The sequence below is a fragment of the Ixodes scapularis genome, unplaced genomic scaffold, assembly GCF_016920785.2.
Source record: "Ixodes scapularis isolate PalLabHiFi unplaced genomic scaffold, ASM1692078v2 PGA_scaffold9__187_contigs__length_104089568, whole genome shotgun sequence".
Taxonomy (NCBI): domain Eukaryota; kingdom Metazoa; phylum Arthropoda; class Arachnida; order Ixodida; family Ixodidae; genus Ixodes; species Ixodes scapularis.
In genome coordinates, this window is record NW_024609884.1 from 4,606,326 (window position 1) to 4,627,671 (window position 21,346).

General features: G+C 47.6%; 1 protein-coding gene across 1 annotated transcript; it reads right to left on the bottom strand.

Moving 5' to 3' along the window:
- Positions 1-812: 812 nt before the first annotated feature.
- On the bottom strand, positions 813-19,722 carry LOC8030016 (dual specificity protein phosphatase 22-B). The gene is made up of 5 exons (XM_002408641.5): positions 19,702-19,722; positions 19,067-19,183; positions 9,632-9,756; positions 6,924-7,095; positions 813-1,055 (listed from the first exon to the last, which is right to left on the bottom strand). Exons 1-5 carry the CDS (start codon positions 19,720-19,722, stop codon positions 813-815), a joined length of 678 nt encoding a protein of 225 aa, XP_002408685.5.
- Positions 19,723-21,346: the final 1,624 nt, after the last annotated feature.

The window sequence follows — 21,346 nt, forward strand, 5'->3', positions numbered from 1 at the left end:
CTAAGGCACTATGACAGTGAAGAATATAAAGCTACTATTCCGGTCGAAAGAGAGCGTCAAGTTTCAAGAACCGGTCCAAACGTAACCTGAAAGCGATTCCAGATGCAATACTTCTCGTCCTAATTGTGTGTTACGCGTCAGCGTCTGACTATTTAGGTCGTCGACGAGCCACGAGACAGACATTCGGTGAGTGCACTGTAAGTAACTCCTCCCAAACACGATTTAACAACTTTGAGTGGTGCTGACGTTCTTTCGAGGATGGTCTACCCAGTTTATCCTCGCCCGAACCCTTCGTTGCCTTGAGCATTAACTCGCCGTTTTCTTGATTCTAAAGTTAGCTACACCTAACCAAACCCGTTGTTTGTTTGCCAGCGTGATGTTGGCTAACTCATATGGACGTCGCAGAGCTGCAAGAAAGCGTGAACTCCACGTTAATCAAAACCAAAATTCTGCGCGCAGCGGTATCAATGGTTTGCAGTGTTCTTTTTTTTTTTTCATCCGACTTCTCTTCCAGAATGTCATCGGGAGCCCTGTGCAAACTACTCTGGAGACCTTCGAAAACCTTGTAAAACCTTAGACTTGTTCAACCGGCACATTAACCTTCAAGTGACCTACGACGAACCCCACCTATAAGCGGTCCACGTCGTCCACAACAGCTCAGGGGACGTACGCTCAAGCCAGAATGCATCCGGAAGCAACGGCTGCCATAGCGGAGGACACGGCGCTCTGAAAATCGTCTTAGTGGCGGCGATGCAACGGCCGGCCGCAGAAACAACGAACGAAAATGTAGTCTGGGCGTCTGGCGGCCTACGTCAGGGCGGCCTGGTGTACGTCGAAGAGCTGGGGGCGGACGAAGTCGACGGTGACGGGCTGCGGTGCCGACGTCGTCTCGGGGACGATGGCGGCGTCAGGCCCTGGGGGCCCCGTCGACAGATGCTCGGGCATGGCTCCAGGGGCCGCACGGAGTTGTGGTAAGCCACCAGCAGCTTGCGGCACTCCTGTTCGTCATCGAAGAAGCTTTCTCGAGGGAACTTCTGCCGCAGTCGCTTCCGCTCCTGCAGCGAGACGCGATGACGATGTCATGACAGTTAATAACGTCACCATGGCACGTATGGATCGGACGATCCGTAGATATATTAAGCTCCAGTGAGTCTTTGAAACGGAGAAAGGTGACACTGGATAGGTTTCTAAGACTAGAGCGAACCTCCCGATACGCTAATTAGTAATAAACATTAATTTAGAATTCGTTTTTGTTTGTGGCCTGGAAAACGCTCCTTCTGATTACAACACTGAAACGAAAGATGTTCCGGCCTTAGAATTTAATTACAACGTTAAAGGGCGATTTTGAAAAAAAATTATCTGAAAAGAAGAAAAAAAAGTTTTTCTTTAAACAGTCTGGTTGAGTCAAGCGTGTCAAAAAAAAAAAAAAAAATTACGCGCAAAAAAAAAAAAAAAAAAATAGAGCAATATTGACGGCGCGAGACTTATTTCAAATTTTGCGCGGAAAGTTCATGACGTCACGGAATGGTCATACACTCTCTCCACCTCAACGTGATGGCCAGGCCGATCCATCCCTCCTCCACGCGCCGAAATTCCAAGAGAAAAAACAAGTGGAAAGGAGGTGAATACCGACTAAATCGCATCTCGCGCCGTCAATATTGCTCTAAAATCTTCTTTTCGCGTAATGTTTATTTTTTTAGACGCGCGTGTCCCAACCAAACTGCTATACCTTTTTTTCTTTTTAGTGGCTTTTTAATTCCAGACGCAGCCTACGCTACGGGCAGATGAGACCAATCAGACAGCGTCAAAAGCGCTCCATCATGGTGTTCGTCATGTTTCTGCACTTGTTCTATAATCGCTGAACCAATCATAAACAGAAAAGACGCAGTGACTCTCCCTTTTGAGTCTGCTTGATTGGTCCCATTACATCGTGGCGTCGGTTGCGTCTGGACTTAAACGAACTGGAGGTAATTGTGTTGGATATGTGAAACGTTCTTGCATCACAAACATTTAGCAATACTCTGAGTTTCCAAACGCCAGACGCCTACGTTCACGGCGCTCTTCATTAGATAATTTAACGCGTGGCATGTGAACACTTTGATATACTCTGTTTCACGATAACTTAGCGAACTGTGGAAGCTGCGGCCCCCGCGACCCAATAAGGGCGCCGGAGCAAGGCACGTGATAACACACCATGGTCCAGGCCACCGGGGCTTCGTAACTGCCGCAGCAACAGAGCCCTCCGCTGCAAAAGTAGTTCTAGGCTTCTTTTTCATTTAACGGCAATTGAACTCGCGCGATTCCATCTCTAACGACAAGATATGAAGAATAAAGAATCACAAATTAATGAGTTTCAATTATATTTAAACCAAAAACGTGACATCACATCCGTATCCACTCGACTGTTCTCGCCTTGTAGCGCCATGGCCTGGCATTAGCACCCGTCCCAGATTCGCGGATTCTCGCCTTGTAGCGCTTTGCCCTGGCATTAACACCCGTCACAGATTCGCGGATCAATTGAGCTTACGGTTGTCTCATGAACTGTTCCCGAAGTGCTTGCTATTCTAGCGGACGAATATGTTGCTGCGGTGGACGTACATCCGAAGTTGGTTTTGTTTCAGAGCAGACGACTCTTGGCTAGCAGACGACAGCCGGATCCTCCGGGCCTCGCGCCTCGCATTTGGCGCGGTGACACAAATGCTCCCGTGACGTCGGGTCACGTGCCTCGCTCCGACGCTTTTATTGGGTCACGGGGCCCTAGCCTCCACAGTTCGCCTAGTTATCGTGAAGCGGAGTACAGTTGTTCCTAGAATGAAGCGATACTACCGCTAATCGGTCTGATACACCTGGCGATCTTCCAGAACAGTCTCGAGCTCCCCTCCCTTAGTGCGCACAGGTGGTCGATATCCTCCTCGCCTACCTCACTGCTCCTCGCCTACCCCTTTGATCACATGACCTCCCCATTAACCAATCAGTGAAGATCGGCTCACTCCTCCTCTCCCACCCGATAGTGATTATAATCAGTGTCGAGCCTCGCGGCCACGCCTTTATCCAGCATTCGCTTGTATCTGGGCTTCACAAAATGTCGAAGACGTAGGCGAAGAACGTTTCGCGTTAAAACGTGTGACAAGGTGTCGACTTGCTATCTGCCGGACGCAGTGTGGATGCCCCGCAGGGCTTTCCCGCCAAATGCACCTCAACTCGCGGTGATGTGTCGTGACATGCGATTCCACTTCCGGCCTCCGCCGAGTACGGACGTGCGATGAGGAGCTCCAATGGAGCGGCAACAACGGCCTCGTCCAACACCACCCAGATAAGCAGAAGGCCTCCGCAGCATCATCACAGTCAGATCGATCGAGGCCTGAGATGGGGCACGAGTGGTGCGTCAGTGTTCGGCCGGGGCTCGTGTTCAATCAGCGCGTCGAAGGTCGGACTCGGGCCCAATAGTTAAGTTTGCGCGATCCGACTGTGATGGCGTTTCATGAAGGGAGAGGAGGCGATGCAGAGGCTTTGATTATTCTAAGTGGTGTTGCTTTGACTGGCGGCGGTATCATTGTTACTGATAAGTCAACTGATTATAAGATTGTTCTGCCCACCGGATACATTGCGACGAGTGCAGTATTTCTGCACTGCGACTTACATGATCGGCCCTATCGTATTCAAGACTTTAAACAGGAACTGGAGAGATTAGCAGTCCTTCAAGACCTGGCGTCGGCAGGCGCCTCTCTGATGATTCATGCACTCACTAGTCGCGAAGCAACGTTTGGTGGAAGCAAAAGAGCTGCAAGTCAAAGGAAGGTGGCGGTGCCTCGTGTTTGACCCGCCCAACATGGAAGTGAAGGTCAAACTCCATCCTTACGATGTACCCAACTGCCAGGTACGTACGGAACTCGAGCGTTTTGGTAAAGTTTCCGAGATCAGCACAGACCAATTCCGTGAGAAAGGTTTCGAAAACGTCCAATCGAATACGAGGATTGTCTTGGTGACCCTCAATGATGGAATCACCGTGGATGACATCCCAAATTAAATTCGCGTCAAGGGCTGCAAGGTTACATACTCTTTCTGGTGTCCGGTAGAGCCCCTCTTTGCCTTCGGTATCGGCACACGGTATACATTCATCAGGAAAGAATGCCGTGTACCCAGATGCACGGAATGCCATCGGTAAGGCCACGTAAGCGTAGACTCTGTTCGCACCTACGCAGTGATCACCCAAGAACGGAACGGCGAAGATACGAACGACTTTCAGATGAATGAGGCAGAAGCGGAGGACGCGACAGAAGGGGTCATGTCTCGGAACCCTAGAACCAAAGGAGCAAGCGGAACCGCCCTCCCTGCGAAACAGGATGACGCAGCGGGGAATTCTCAACGCAGCCACCTAGAAAAAAAAAAAAAAAAAAAAGAGACGAAAAAGGGAATGGCGACGTGTCTCTTCAAGCTACACAAGGGGTGCAGAAGACTGCGACGACTGCTATGGAAGAACACGTGAGCCACGGAGGGGGAGACCGGAGGGATTGAATACATGGACAGCGACGGCCAACCAGGCCGAGAAACGGCAATGAGACCAGGTACCACAAGAGGCCTCGCCTGAAGACAAGTGGGGTGGCGGGTTGATGTGGAACCGGGCGGGACTTAAGATATTCCGTATTGTGACCCAAGCTTTGTATACCGGTGGACGACCGAAGTCGTAAGGACTCACTCTAAGTGCTTTCAAACGTGTGCACGTGTTATATGTGAAAGGACTTTTTTAACGGAATGTTTTTGCACGAAGAGCCTTTCACTCTTCACTGTCAAAGTAACCATGGTTGAGTCGATTCCGGCTATCCGTTTTGCCACCTTTGATGCAAGAGGAATAAACTCTCGGAAAAAAAACAACAACAAAAAGAAAAACAGTACCAGTTACAAAGACTTTCAAATGATAAAGATATTGACATATTAGGCCTCCAGGAAACAAAGGTGGAAAACGACGAGGTAATTGAGCAGGCTATAAGACGCTGGCGCCTGTCCGTGTCGTACGTGCCTTTTTTCGTCCTGTTTGTTCGCACTTTTTAACTTTTTAATCTATATGAACCAACTAGCCCCAACCAAAGTTTTATTGTATAGGACCCTTTTTGGGGGTGCAAATACGAGATATGTGTCAGTCATGCAGTCGGCATGTCCGCATGCCCGCTTTTTATTTCTTGCGAAAAGATAGATCTGACCTAGTTGAGAATTACCACAGACGACGCAGACCGTCTTATTATATGTGAATCACCTAAAAAAAAAAAAAAAAAGAAGAGCCGTGGCGGATATGGCGGGACCGAAACGAACTAATGAAAGAGAAGTCTTTTTTTCGACACTTAGTGCAATAGTTAAATTGTGAAAGTCATGTTGTTTTTTTATGAGATTTTAATTGTGTGTGTAGCGTGCAGGATAGGGCTACTACAAATCGACTTTACGATAGAAGTGCGCATTTCTTGAAAACTATGTTGGACGAGTATGAGTTGGAAGATGTCGCGGAAACGCAAGCTTCGAGAAACAAACTGCGCTTTACCCATTTCAGTTGTCATATCAAGCACGTTAGGCAGACTGTATGTTTCTGTGGAACTTAGCACTCATCCAATGGCGTATTTTGTCAAGCCGATCTTTTTCAGCGATCATTGCCTCGTGAAGGAAAAACCAGCGCGGGAGTTTAATTGACAACTTTGGAGACTTAATGTCACACTACTCAAAAAATGTTTACATCAGGAGTAATTGACGTTTTAAAGAAAGTAACTGCGAGTAAGTGTGGAACTTATATGGAAAAAAGGGAGTATTTTAAACAGTAAGTAAAATATCTAGCTATAGAAAAGTCATCGCAATTTTAAATTATAATTCAGTAAAGGAAGAAAATATAACGTAGCACTACTGGCTCGACCTGCTCAATGACGAGAATGACAATCCCGGGAAAAAGACAGCAGAGATAAAACATTGAGGACGCTTAAGCTTCGCCTTTAAAAGTGGAACAGCGTTATCGGGCCCCGTTCACATCGCCTTCTCATTCGCCGTGCAGGTCATGCTCAGCGTGGCCTAATCAGAAGCGTGTGTGGCTCGCAACGAAGGGTCGTGGGTTCGAATCCCTCCAAAAATTCTTCGCATTTTTCTTTAAAACAAAACGAATTACTTTATGTAGTGAAATCATTCGAATCATGCGGCGACCTTTCATTCGCATTCGCAATCTTTTGAGTTGTTTGAAATTGAAGCGCGAGGTCATGTGGCTGTGACGTCATGACCCTATCTACCAATCAGGATTTTCGCATCACGCCACCGACGCCGACTTTTCAACGACACGAGCTCCTTAACGCTCTCGCGTTAAAATCAGTGAAGGTAAAGCTTAAGATAAACAGTACATAAACGTACCTAAACATGACGAACACCACGACCGTGCGCTTTTGAGGCTGTCTGACTGGTCCTATGAGCTCGTAGCGTCGGCTGCCTCTGGAAATGTCTGCGACTTACTATTTAACATGACGCTGTCTCGTGCTGAGAGCAGGCAATCGGGCGGCGCTAACGTTCCTGCTGTTGCAATTCACTGTTCAAGCATAGTCGGGGTTAAGAGTTCAGGGGAAGCTCCCACTGTTTTCCACTTTAGCGGAGCGAAAGCCGGAGAGGAGGCAGCGTCCGCTCTGCTCAAATGTAAAATGGTGTGAGGAGTTTCCCCCGATCCCTTAAGCTGCCACCGACTACAGTAAGGACTCTCGTTTTTTTGTTTTGTTTTTTGTTTTCCTCGAACGTCCTAGACCACATCGTCCATACTGGCTCAGTCCTAGAACTGCCCGAATTTTTCTTGAACTCTTAACCTCCACATCGTCCATACTGGTTCAGTGCTCGAATGTGGCTAAAGACATGCACGAGCGTTTCGTACGAACAGCTGGTCGGTGCGAGTGCGGTCCGAAGGGCACGCATACCTCGTAGAGCTTCTTGCACTCGTACTCGTGGAGCTGCTTCTGGAAGCCGAAGTTTGGGTTGGCGATGCTCCGGGCACCGCGGACGGCCTTGAGCGATTCCCGCCAGTTGAGGCTGGTCACAGACATCACGTACGCCACCGCGATGGTCACGCTGCGTGACACCCCGGCCAGGCTGCGGGACAACGATTCATTCGGACGGATTCTCATCGCACACCCGACCCCCCCTCCAAATAAGGAGGCCATAGTGCCGAGTATTCAGCTTGACCCTAGGGAGGCAAACGTGGATTAAGCGCCGTTCACGCACTTGGAAGTTGCAACGGAGTACGACCGAGGGAGATGAGACCGGTTTTTAAGCCTCTTGCGGCGGCGTAGGATCGGATGCGCTGCTACGGAGCTGGTCCTAAGACGTTGCAAAAGGCTTAAAAACCGGTCTTGTTTCTCTTGGTCGTACTAAGTTGCAGGTGTGTGAACGGCGCTTTAAACACTTATCTCTTTACCGATTGAAGACGAGTCTCAGTCCAGCGCTGGCGTCACGCTCGTGTCAAATCCGGATTCGCCTCCTTAGGGTCACATGGAAGCTTTAAAACTATGGCCTTTTTATCTGGAGACAGTTCTCGAGCGCTATTCGGGTGTAAAAAAAAATCGTATAATTAAGCCAGTAACTAGAGAGCTAGGAAACTTTTCACGAAGGTGTTTTCAGGTGGTGCGTTGATCACACTCAAATTTCGTGAGTGTAGGTTTGTAAAAAGCTAATGCAAGAAAATATATATATATATATATATTTTTTTTTATACGAGGGAGGAAGACAGAAGCAAACCGTCGGGTTGACGATTCTGTTCATATATGTGGCACCCCATGGTACGAAAACTCGAAAGCTGCTTAGAGATGAACGCCCTAAAGCAGATCCAGCAAATCCGAGCGTGTATGGTGCGATATACGAGTAGCAGCGTCAACCCGGCAGTTTACCTCTTTTTTCCTCCCGGGCATTGAGATAAATTTGTTTTTTTTAGAAGTTTGCATTTATAAAATATGAGTGCGATCAATGCACTACATAAAATAGGGTTGTAAAAATTTCCATGGCACCCTGTTCACTAGCTTATTTTTACGAATAGTGCACGAGAACAGCCTATAGGCGGTGTTGACCTGACACGCGCAGATGCTCTCTGAAAGATTCTACTTCGCCTACCAGCTTTTTAGGGAATTGGACAGCACAGTCCCAGAGTTGGACACACGGTTTGCGACAGAGTTCGATACGTCAAACACTCGAACGACAACTTTGAACTTTCTTGTCTGCCCTTTCTCGTTGGCGGCCCTTCAAGTGCCACTCGGTGAACATATCAGCGCTGACCGCAAGCGTGCGCCTCTTGTTGGTGACCTTGACACCCCGTGTGACGGTCAGAGACCCTCGGTCTAAAAGCGCTCCATGCTCGTGCCTTTAGTGCGGTAGATACGAGCAAGCTTGCGCGTCTAACAAGATACACACCGAAAAGCGCTCCAAAACCGCTCCATGTCGACCAAGGGAATACCCCAACTCGCGCCTTTAGCACACTGGCCGCGAGCAAACATGTTTGCCCACACGCAGTGCAGCTGAAGCGTGACCAGGTCGCCAATACGTTTGTTTCGGGTTTTGAACAAAGCAGCTGTTTGAATGTTCGCCAAGTGGCACTCTAGTTGATATATAATAGATTAGAGAAATGTAATAACAATGAGTGTGCAGGCGAGGTTGTGACAATGAATCACTCACTGGAACACCCGAGACTGGGGTGCGGAAAAATGAAACTTTCAAGTCGAAGAAAAAGACAGCCATTAGAAGAACGTCTTTTTCTTCGACTTCAAAAGGTCTTCGTTTTTCCGCACCACAGTCTCAGGTGTTACATTATGATGGGAAAATGGGTAGATTTATCGACGACAGTTTCTTCCAGTGCTTTCCTCGTGGAATATTTTTGAGGCGCGTATTTTTTTTTTGCCAGAAAAAGTGGGATCCTAGTTTTGGTTTTGGTTAGAAAAAAAGGTAAAAGCTGACACGGTTGAGCATTTTTAGCCGCAAAACAAAAATTTAAGTTGGAGGTTATTCCTCTCGTCGCACAAAATACAGTTTTTGTTTTCACTTTCTCCAAAATAAAACATATCTAGGGTTACGCGTTTTTTTATTTGATTTTGTTTTTTGTAAATATCGATAAACCCCGAAATTCAACCTCCCGGGCGGTTTAATCCAAATCGGGGAAAACCTATAAACCCCGAATGGAAGCTGTCCTTGAACAAGAAAAAACCCTAGCTTCACGGGAAAAAAATCTTTGTCTCCGTAGCTTAATCTTACTGTGACTCAGAACGCAGCGCCCAGAGAACTCTGCGCGAGGCCTCTGCTCGCTTCACAAGCACACATCTCGTTTCTTTTTCGATCAGTACCAGAAAGTATTCCAAGTATTCCGCTCGCGTTCCCTGGAGCTTGGGGAATCCCGTGTCCTACTTTCATGAACACAAGCCCCCAATAAACCCCGATCTTTTGTCCGACACCATATATTGATACCGAAAAAACCCAGAATCTAAAAGAAAACATTAATCCGCCAAAAAAAAAAAATTGAAGAAAACTGAAGCACGAAAAAACAGAACCCATGGCAACAAGGTTGGTTCGGGTTTTTCGGGGGCAGCGCTATTTAGAGAAGGACGCTTAGCTGATGGTAAGCATGCGGCACGGTTGAGTTGCCTACCAGTGGATGAGCACATTGCCCCCTTCGATGCGGGCATGGTGGATGAAGTCGTTGGACTGCGAGAAGAATTGCGTCAGGTTCTGGCCCGGGGTGTCGGACGCTTGGATGCACAGGTACTCCTTGTCCTGGCAGAGAAGGACAACTCTCGCTCACAACCTGCCGCATTTGTCCATAAAGTTCCAGTACTTTCTATAGCCTTAGGGGCAAAATAAATACAAGAGTAAGGGACAAGATATGAAAAAAAAACCGATTAACGAACGCGAAAAAAAAATTACTAGCGTTTCCAGCGTTAGAATGGCAGCAAACGTAAAAAAAAAGTGTCAACATTAAAAGTTACCGCCGAATACAACACAAACTAATGCATAAATAACAACACATCCGGCGCAGTTAGAGGAATGAATGAAATGAGCAACATTTAGGTGAATGATATACACGGAGCTTCAAGTAATTTGAAAGCCTGTGCTAATGTCGACAATGACGCCTGGAAGGTCGTTTCGGTCGCAGATCCAAGGGGGATTCGTAATTAAAGTCGACGCAATTAGCCTGCATTTATTATTTGTAGAATCAACTGGGACACGGTAGTTAAACGTTCCTTATTATACGCCTCGCAAGTGGGCTCATTTTCGTCTTCTGCGCATGAGAAAGGAAGTAGCGGTGACGTCAGAACGCCGAGTCCTGATTGGCTGATCGCGACCCCCCTTTCTCAGCGTCGTCTGCTCCTTTGCAACGTCGTCTGCTCGCAACATCGTCTGCGTCTGTCTTACCTTTCCTGCGACTTTCGGAGCGAACTCGACTTGGCCTTTAAGGGAGGGCAGACGAAATAACTCGAGCGGTACGTTGTTTTCGTCTAACAACTAGCAGACGCGCATCAAGAAGGGAAGTCAAAGGACTCACTGGCGAGGTGTCCCGGGGCGCCGAGGTTTGTTTGCTTAGTGTCCGCAAGTTCCCTCCCAAATACTTTTTACCTCCATTCGTGTGCGGCGAGACCCCTCACTCTTTAACGGCGCCGGCGGGTTGGCGCAGTTAACGTCGTCTGCTTTACGTCTGCTAGTCAAAGCGATGGCTGCTTTACCTTTCCTGCGTCTGTCGGAGATTCGCCGCTTTTTCACCGGCGAGAGTCACCGTTGCCTCGGGAAACAAGGAGATAAAAAGAGGAAGAAATTGACCTCTTAATCTAAAATTGAGGTCAGCGATCAAAGTATAACACGGGAAGGGTTCACAAGGGTCGCGCGGGCATATTCCATTCAGCACGTCAGCCGGTCGTGGGCAGACGGTCGCCGAGTCGCGGAGTGCCTGCTAGGCCTAACTGCCCAGCTCGTTTGGTCGCGTTCGGTGGAATCGTCGCCGTTGGAGCTTTTCCCCGGTGTCTGTGGATCCAGCGTTCTTGTTCGTCGTGCTCTGTTTCAAGTAATTTTTACTTTTTTTTTTGCTGCTTGAAGTCAGGACGCGTGAGAAGCTCACGTAGAAAAATAAACGTCCGTGGGTCGTCGCGACCGCGACGCTGTCGGCCATGCTGACTTGATCGTAAGAAGTGCGTAAGACAGCTTCGGAGCTGTCGTAGGATTTCGCCGTAACCTGCGCAAAACTTATGAAAATTTCGTTTCGTGAATACGAATTTGTTCTTAAGTTTTGTCTTACGCACATTTTTGGCGTAAGATCGTTTCGTGAATCTGGCCTCTGCACTTCCGAAAGTCGCAGGAAACGTAAGACAGACGCAGACGACGTTGTGAGCAGACGACGTTGCAAAGAAGCAGACGACGCTCAGATAGGGGGGCTCGATCAGCCAATCAGGGCTCGGCGTTCTGACGTCACCGCTACCCCCCTGCGCAAGGAGCAGACGAACTTGCCCTCCGCATAAACCCGGCACTAGGAACAAAATAAAATAAAACCCGGACAACCATACACGATGTCTAAAATTTTTGACGTTGTGTGTGGTTGTCCCTTTATTATTCTGCTCTTAGTTTTGGTCAAATTATAGTAGATGTCATGCACCATATATCTTGAGTTTTCAGCATTTCTTCGTAATTGGACGTAGCGATTTGTTGCAAGTCGTAGTTGGAGAGAGCTTTCGTTTTCGGTAGGAGTGAAGCGGAAAATAACTTACTCCTTCCTCCAGCCCCCCCCCCCCTCCCCCCCCCCCCCCCCCAAAAAAAAAAAGAAAAGAAAAAGAAAAAAAAAAGAAATTGTGCTTTTTTTACGTACATTTCAACTTTAAATATACGTTTGGCGGCACTTTACTGTTGCTTCAACGTATACGCTCGAAAATCGAAAGCTCTTTGGTTCATGTGTATACTGTCAGGTCAATGCTCTTGCGCGTTGACTGTTGTCAAGTGCCGGCGTAGCTGGACTTCCCTACTGCGATTAAGTAACTGTCACTGTGAGGCAGAAACAAACATTGTTAGGCGTGACAAACCATTTAATTTAGGTTAATATTATATTTTCCGGTGCTATCTTCATCCCCGAGACTCAAAGAGAAAAACTGGCTCATCCATTATTGACGAATTGAACGTGAATTGAACATGATTGTAAACCTGAGACTGGGGCAGAAAGAGAACACAACAGAAGGTAGTAAAAGAGGAGGCAACGTCTCAAACTCAGCTGCAAAGTTTATTTCGAACACGTTTTATATACCCCATCTCCAACGCCGTCTCTACAAAAACAAAAACAAAAAAAAAATAACAAACAAAAAAACATGACAAGAGGACAATGACACTTCGGTAAACCTTCTCTTATCTCCCTTGACCTTGGCTCTGGGACACTCACACAAAGGGTCGCATTCTAGCATAACCACCGCCACCCGGCGAACGTAGGTGAAAACACTACTCAACACAAAGAAAGGGTTTGACCTTCAAAGGTGCGTTCCCTCTAACAAATCACTCAGTCCAAAGAAACAATACTATACACTGCTAACAGCCGGAACTGGGGCCATCTCCAAAAATGAGAACGACATTGCCCTCCTACCACGAACCACAAATGGATAACACAGCGACTTTCTCGAACAAGTCCAAGGATACACTTTTTTTTTTTTTTTTTTGTAGAGACGGCGTTGGAGATGGGGTATATAAAGCGTGTTCGAAATAAACTTTGCAGCTGAGTTTAAGACGTTTCCTCCTCTTTTACTACCTTCTGTTGTGTTCTCTTTCTGCCCCAGTCTCGGGTTTACAATCATGTTCTACTTACACCAGCTCGCCTGCACTCTGACTATTTTTTTGAACGTGAATATTTGACATATGTTTGTCTGGTTGGGGCAAGACTAATTAAGAGGGGGTCGGTCCTACCCGACGTCTCGAGGCCTACTCGGCCTCTTCTTCAGGGGTGACTGTGACTGTGGCAAGATGTTGTGTACAGGATTTCCTGCGCAGATTGCCCAGCCACGTACATCGACTAAAGCAAGAACTTTCGGGAGAGGGTCCGCCGGGGCCAAAACGACGTTCGCAATTTCGATCACGAGCACATCGCTGTCGCTGAATACTGCGACGTCAAGAACCACCGGACTGACTTCAAGAACACCCAAATTTTCAAAGTTGAAACTATCCACCAACAAATACTTCATGGCGCATTCAAACTACGTCAGAAAACATCAATAGGTTTTTGGGAGCTTTGCCATTCGCCTACGTCGACGGGCTTCGCAGTATCACCAGCCCATAGAGAAATGCACCATCATAGAAGAAGAAGAAAAAAAGCGAAAATACTGCTCCCCAACGGCCATCGCCACAGTCACTCCTGAAGAAGAGGCCGTGTAGGCCTCGAAACCTCGGGTCCCTCAGCAGAGCTTGGTTGGACGTCCCCCCTTTTTCATTAGTCTCGAGACTTGACGAAGCATCTGCGGAGCCTCCAAGGTGGCTTCCCCGCATTATGATGTATATTGCGGGGAAGCCACCTTGTTTTTAACATAGACTACGCTTTTGCTGAAACTTGGTGAAAACGTAAGACGGAAATGTGAGACGTGAAAGTGAGGTGCCGAAGCGTAAGGGCAGAAAGAACATAACGCATATAGTGTCACCACCGCAGCTGGGCCCTCCGCTGCTACAGTGAGCATACATATGCAGCGTGCATTGGCATCGGAAGTCGCGGCATAAGTAGTAATCATACTATGTCAGCGTGGTGAATAAAGATAAGACTAGGCGCATAAACAATTGCACCGAGACTTACCGACCCGGAAGCGTACGAATGACGATTTTTTCAGGCAGGAGCAAAGTACCGCGCGATTTTTTTGTTTTGTTTGTTGCCTTCGCCAAGAAAGGAGAGATACGACTGGCGGCGAATGGTACGTCAATGCTGTATTAATAATCTTACCTCGTTTTGTTTATTGGTACTGAATCAAATGAGGGCTGGAGATCAGGGACGGATTTTGGGTTAGGCTTGGGAGTCAGTAGGGAAATCTGACGTCAAGGACGAATATGACGTCATGGGCGAAGCGTTTCCCAGATCTGTTTTGTTGACCTAATTAATCTTCGTCATTTTACCAAAAACTAGACGTTTCTTCCTAAAAAAAAAAAGCTAATGGATGACTTTTTTTTTTTTACATAAAAAGGTGCTCTTGGGGCGCTTAGAAAGAACGGCCCCCATTCCCCCTCCCCTTAAATATGCCCTTGCCGGAATCAATTTTCGACTGTATATGCATAGTGTGGGGAAGACAATACTACCACATGAAATTGAGGGACTGAAAAATTACTAATGGAAGTAGGGATTAAAAAAAACTGTAAAAAGCAACGTATACGATCGTTCAACAGGAAATATGTCTTTAGAACTTAGTAATAACTCAATAAAAGAACCCGCAGTAAAGGGTTGACGTTAGCGTCCCGTTGAGCGATGCTCTGATAATCTGTGAGGTCTTCAGTAGGCCCCGCAATAGTGGCCCAAAGTCACGGACTGACCTGATGCGGTCAGAAAGTAATAAGAACTAACTGATAATATATTGAGATTATTAATACAAAGGGTACGCAAGGAGAGAATAATCGAAAAAAATTAAAATGGAAAATGATGTGTGATGACTGTCATCGCAACCGGTCTGCGAAAACTCTGAATAGGTGAATACAGTAAGGGTGCAGATGAACTGGTGAATATTAACCCTGTTGAATTAACCTGAGACTGTGTTAAAGAAAAACATCAAAAGTAGAAAGGACATAAAATAGACAAGACGACGTCTCAAACTCAGCGAATTCCTTTATTTAGGACACCTCTTGATATTGTCTCAAACTCAAGGTTATCACCACCAACACTGAAGGACGAAGTTTATACAGTTTAAGCTCCACAATTTCCCTCACACAATGTAAGAATGGGGACAAACTTACAGGTCAACACGCTACGGTAACACTTATCCACTTTCAAAACTTGAACAAAATGATCATTCACCCCTTTCTATTCTCAACATCGTTCCCACTTCTGCCATAAAAGACGCCCTCTCCACCTAATACGCCCCCCCCCCCCCAAAAAAAAAAAAAAATCGAAACGTTTTTTGGGTCAGCACGACGTTGGAAAACGAAAAAAGCAAACTTCGAAACAATCCCAAAAGAATTAAAGAAAGAAAGAGTGCCTTACAATCATTCCGGACAATCAGAACATGCGCTCCCTGTTCACTTTTCGGGAGATTACATTTTAAAAGTTTTTTTTAATTGCTTCTGACTTATAGAGGAGCCTGATTTACACAATTGCCTAGATATTTTATCCACAGTCTCTCCTACTACTCTCCTCAAAGCCAGACCGACTTCACGCTGTATAAATACGAACGTCAATTTTGTTTTTGTGATGGCGTGTTATGAAACAGCGTTTTTCTTCTCGTGCTGAGCATGTCGAATATTGTAGACACATTATTTTATATATGCACTTGCGGTTTATTTCTAGAGTATACGTTTTCCTTCTTCTTGACTCAGCTACTGGCATAGAATATGTCTTGAATTGAATATAAAACTTCAAAATGGTTAGCTTTTTATAACTTGAGTATTCAGCAATTTTGAGCTCTCTATGTTCAATTTGCGGCAAGTACAAACAATCGACTAACCCCCAAAGAGCAAGCAAACTATGCCTTGAAATTCGCCTGGGACCATATTGTCCGGGCTTGCGCTTAGGATCATTTTGTCCGGGGACATTTTGACTGGGACAATTTTGACCGGGACCATTTGTCCGGGGCCATTTTATCCGGGATCATTTTGTTTGGAACGATTTTGTCCGTATCCCCTATCTGCCATGTCTTACTCTCATTAATGACCGCACAAAAAGGCAGGCTTATGGTCTTTTAGGGGAAAAAATCTTGATGCTTAGTGTTGATACATTTTGCTGCATCCTTGAATTTGCTTTGCGACAGTTGCTACATCATTCAATATAAGTCAGACTTTGCTACAGTGCGGAAGCAATTAAAAAATCCCTTTAAAAAAGTAATTTCCATTTTTTCTTTTTTCTCGAAGAGTGTGCAGGGAACCCATGTTCTGATTGTCCGGAATGGGATCCGGACATTTCGGCGTAAAACGTTTCGGTGCAGGGCGTTTCGGTGTGGTTTTTTCGGTACACGGACTTTTCGGTGCACGAACATTTCGGTGTACGGACTTTTCGGTGTACGGACTTTTCGGTGCACGGACTTTTCGGTGCACGAACCTTTCGGTGTACGGACTTTTCGGTGTACGGACTTTTCGGTACACGGACTTTTCGGTGCACGAACATTTCGGTGTACGGACTTTTCGGTGTACGGACTTTTCGGTGCACAGACGTTTCGGTGCACGAACTTTTCGGTGCGCGGACTTTTCGGTGTAAGACGGTTTGGTGTACAAACGTTTCGTGCACGGACATTTTGTGTAATATGTGCCTTGAATTATTTTTATGATTACAGTTGAATTTTTGTATCTGTAACAGTATTTTACTTTTTTTAGCAATTTGCAACCTCTCCAATGAGAGCAATTCTCAATTTTAAAGCAACGTTCTCGGCTCACTGATTTTTTTGGTAATATATATATATATATATATATATATATATATCATTAAAATTTCGAAGTTGAAACCATGGCTGAGTTTAGAACAAGGCAATGATCAAGTCCTTCCAGTGAAAACGCAGAGTCACTCGCCAAACATTTGGTGCCAGTAGTTTGAAGAAACCATATTGCAAATATGATTTTCTTGAGTTAATTCTCTTAAACGCAACACCAGCCACACTCACACAACTTCAGTCACTATATAAACCATATATAAAACTAATTTTGCATGTCCTTGTGGGGGACCCGGTCAACTGACCGAAAGATTCGCCGTTAGTGAGTAGAAAACGGTATTTTTTTTAAGTCGCAAGCTTCGAAAGACAACTGCTATTGAAACTCATCAAAATGTAAATGATGAGACAACAACAACAACAAAAAAAATCAATAAGCGGTGAACTTCTCATTCGTTTATGTGTATTTCTGCGACCCAAAGTTTAGAATAAAAGTAGCATTGAAATTAATCGATTACTTCGGTATAAATTTTCTATATCTTTTGTGAAGTCACTTTTTTAGAAATCCACAAGACTTTGGAGGAAAAAATATCGTATTTTGATTGTCTACGCACCGAAATGTCTGTGCACAGGAATGTATACGCGTCGAAAAGTTCCATACCGAAAATTTCGTACACTGAAAAGTCCGTGCACCGAAAAGTCAGTGTACCGAAATTTCCGTGCACCGAAATGTCCGTGCACCAAAAAGTACGCACCGAAACGTCCTACCTTGACCCAGAGAAGGGGAAAATGATCCTTTTGTTCAAGTTTGAAGGAGGATGGGTGTTAGCTTAGTGTGTCGACCTGTAAGGTTGTCCCCATTCTTACATTGCGCCATGAAGGTTGTGGGGCTTCAACTGTATTCAGTGTTGGTGGTGATGTTCAGTATTGGTGGTGATGAACTCGAGTTTGAGACTATATAAAAAGGTTGACTAAATAAACGAGTCAGCTGAGTTTGACACTTCGTCCTGTCCCTCCTACGTTTTGATGTTTGGATATTACGTCCGGCCGGTGTCCTTATTTTGATTATAACGTCTTCCGGCTTTTGGAGTACTTTTGCGTTTCTCTTCTACCCCAGTCCCAGGTTACTTGAACACGATCTGAACAGGTACACGACCTCTGCGTGCACCGTGGCGAGTCTTGCCCCAAACTGGCAAGTCTTGCCCCAAACCGGCGAGCGGGTCTGCGGTCCCTCGGCCAGCACCAGTCCCAGCGCATGCCCGTGTCTCTCGGGTCGTTCATTCGTCGCCCAGTTTTCCGGCGACGGTCGTTCAACTCGAGCGCCAGCAGCGGGCGCGTGCTATCGCAGCGAGCCCCGGGCGCAGGCCCCGGGCGCTATTCCTGTCGATGCAGCGCCGGGCCGAAAAAAAGCCATCCGAGACACCGCGTCGATTAGGAGCCGCTTTTGTTGACGGTGGCAGGCTTTCGCGTGACCGGATCCGCGTGCGGGTCACGAGTCTTTCGGCGGCACCGCACGGCTAGCTCTGAGCGTCCGTCAATTTTTGGCGCCAGCGTGGCCCAGTTTTTGGCAGGTGGCTCGAGGCGGGCAATCGCTCCCTTCGCCTCTCGGATCGATGTTCCCATGTCCCGACCGCAGATGTTCGTGTCAGAGTCCCATTTGTGGTGTCTTCCTCTTTTTTTTTTACTCTTTTCCGACTGGAGCGCAGTAGCTCAGGCGGGGCAGTTGGTTTGGACGGTGTTTCGTGTTCGCGCTTTTACTTGATTGCTTGCTCCGAGTCGGTGTGCCTGTACGCGGCTGCTCGCGTGAGCCGAGGCAACGTTGCTGCGTACGCCGGACCGTGGCGAGTTTCGCGCGCGAGTGTTTCCTGAATGTTTGCCTTCCGGCGACGCTGGTGACTGCTTTCGTTATCCGTGCACAGGACACGCTTTCGGTGTCGCGGTCATTTCCTCGTCTTTAGCGAAGTCGGACGCTTTAATGCGCTCCGGAAAGATACATCGGTACCAGGTTTGCTATTCGTAGAAACATTCTTTTGTCTACAACGTTTGTATGTGTGCGTCCATCGGAAGATGCTTCGCCTGATAGTCATAGTTTGGTGTGCAATAATGTTGGTTTAGGGCTGAGGAGGAAACAAAAATTGTTATCATGGATGCGAAAAATCATAAACTGCCTTCTTCTGAGAGCACGTCTGGGCTGGTATTCACGAAGCAAATGCTAATGCTCTAAGCAAATTCCAATCTGTGTTACTCCGGTACACAAACTGACATTCACAGGCGAAAAAATAATCGCTCGGGACAGGCACATCCGTGGCTGCGAGACTTTTGTCACCACCCGTTCGCAGGCGAGACGTTACTCCCCAAAGTATTGCGCAATCTTGCACTCGCTAACTGATCGAAACTGATCTTTCATCGACAGCGGTCGCCCAGAAACTAGCTGTCACGTCACGCGTAATTAGCAACCACGGAGGCTTTAGCTCTCGCGGGACCCAAATCGGACGTAAACAACTGGTTGGCAGCGCGCGTACCTCGTGCAGTTTGCGCGCCGTGTCGTGGATGGAAATGATGTGCGTGATGTTGTTGGCCCGGAGCTGTTCCGGGTCCTTGGAGTCCCTGAAGTTGCCGATGAAGACTCCCGGCAGCACCTGGCGAGGACAGGCAGGGCGAGAAGGGCAACGCACTCGCTACGGGCCACACCGGACAAAAGTGCCGATCCGACGAGTTCGCATTTGGAAGGAACACGGCAAACGATGCGTCGTTTCGCAAGCAGCGCTCCCCATGCTCTCCAGTCATGCCCTCGCGCCTTCCGAGTATGCCCCGAAGCCAGTCACTGAGGTCTTCGGAAGGAGACCTCGGTCACTGGCATCCCAGTTCTGAACGCGAAAACAAGGCCTGCGCGCAGGCAGCGTGCATTGCGCGTCACATTCTCAATGGAAAATTTTAGTACACCGTACGCTGCGTATTGCGGGCTTAGCGGGAGCGTGCTTAGTCCATGCTTCAAGGTGACGTCACCAGCTCCCTCTAGCAACGCAAAGCTCTAACGTACAGTCTACTACTCGTCTCTAAGTGCGCGTTTGGGTCCACAGGTCATCCGGACATCTTTTCGTAGATCGAAGTGACTGGCTCCCATTCGCCGGAGCATGGGGAGGACAAGTGGGCGTACCTTGTTCATGCCATTACCCATCTTGCGTTGGTTGCGGCCTGCTCCCATTTGAGCAACATAGCGGGCAAGGAGCCCTGAGCGGGGGGGTGACGACGGAGGTCGGGGCTTCCTCTCAGCTGCGCTCGGGCGCTAGGGCTCGTCGTAGTTCGGGACGGCTGGGACACAGGGGACACGGCGCCTCGGCGGCGACCAGTGGCGTCGGCCGGACTGACTGCGTCGTCATCGCTCCAGTGCGGGCCAGCTGTTCACGGGTCGGAACGAGATACAGCACTCACTCACGGCACAGTCAACTCTTTTGCGCTCTCAGAAAAACGGGGCCCCTGCATCTACTCCCCCAGGAGAGCTCTCCAAGAGCACTGCTGTCTGCGGAGGGAGCTGTGACTCTGACACCGCGCACGACGTTTCACGAGCGCCATGCCCGCACCGGAGGCTTTTAATAACGCGATACCGTTGAGGAGCTCGCGTCGCACAAGAGGCAGCATCGGTGGCACAACGCTAAAATCCTGATTGGTCGACAGGGTCATGACGTCCCATCCACAAGACCTCGCGTGGGAATTTCAAACAACCCACAATGCTCACGTGAAACGTGACGTCACGCGTTGAATGAAAGTGAATAAAACGTGGCATGTAAAGCGAACTAAATGTCGTCGCATGTCTCAGATGATTTCATTTTAGGCGGGATTTGAACCCAGGACCCTTCGGCTGCGAGCCAGCCAAGGTACTGGCCAGGCCGCGCAAGGCACACTTGCAGGGCGAATGAGAAGGCGATGCGACGGGGCCCGATAACACTTCGCCTTTAAGAGTGGAAAGCTATCGCGTTCCACTCTTAAAGGCGAAGCTTAAGCGTCCTCCAAGTTTTTTTGGACGTAACGTTTTTTCGTCCTTGTCATTCGCCCAGCCCCCTCAGCAGAAGGCTGTGATTGGCTCCCCGAGTGGTCTGCAACAAAAGGGATCAACTTTGTTGCAGACCACTCTTGTCTGTAGTCGGTGACAGGCTAAGAGTCAGTGTTGGAAACTTTCCGAAGAAAGTACAACTCCCGACTTCAAATTACATTTCCCTCATTTGTTCTTGTTAATTTTGTATCACGAAATGATGCTTTGTAAACTCCGTAGAAATACTGGGAGGGATATTCTACTCTGACCAGAAACGTGAGCAGACGACGCATCGCTCCGCTTGTTCTGGGGGCGGCCTTCCCGCACTTTTTCGAACTCCCACTACATCTCGCTCGGTCAGCGCGAGCGAGGAGGTTACAAATATCAGGGGAGCGAAATTCATCATGATGTAGCACCTGAAACTGGGTTGCGGAAAAATGAAACTTTCTCAAGTCGAAGGAAAAGGCAACAGAGGAGAACGACCCAATGTTTTGAGACATTCTCGTTTCCTTCGATTAGAAAGTTCCATTTTTTTTTCTCACCACAATCTCAGGCGTCACGTTACAATTAACTATCACCAGCTCGGCCACACGCTCAGTGTTTTTTTTTCTTTTCATGAAGGAGAGGAACACTCCCTTTTTTGCGAGAGGATTGCTTGCGGAAGCTACGGGACCGACGTCATGCTCTCTCCTAGTGCATTTAACCCGCTCGGGTGCAACGAAACAGTGATAGCGGCGCCAATTTCAGAAGACTTCTGAATGTGGCGTCATTT

Coding starts and splice junctions, on each gene's coding strand:
- LOC8030016 (XM_002408641.5), bottom strand. CDS start 19,722: ATGGGTAATGGCATGAACAAG. Junction 19,184..19,701: donor TGGGTAATGGCATGAACAAG/GTACGCCCACTT, acceptor TGTCCTCGCCAG/GTGCTGCCGGGAGTCTTCAT. Junction 9,757..19,066: donor CGGCGCGCAAACTGCACGAG/GTACGCGCGCTG, acceptor CTTCTCTGCCAG/GACAAGGAGTACCTGTGCAT.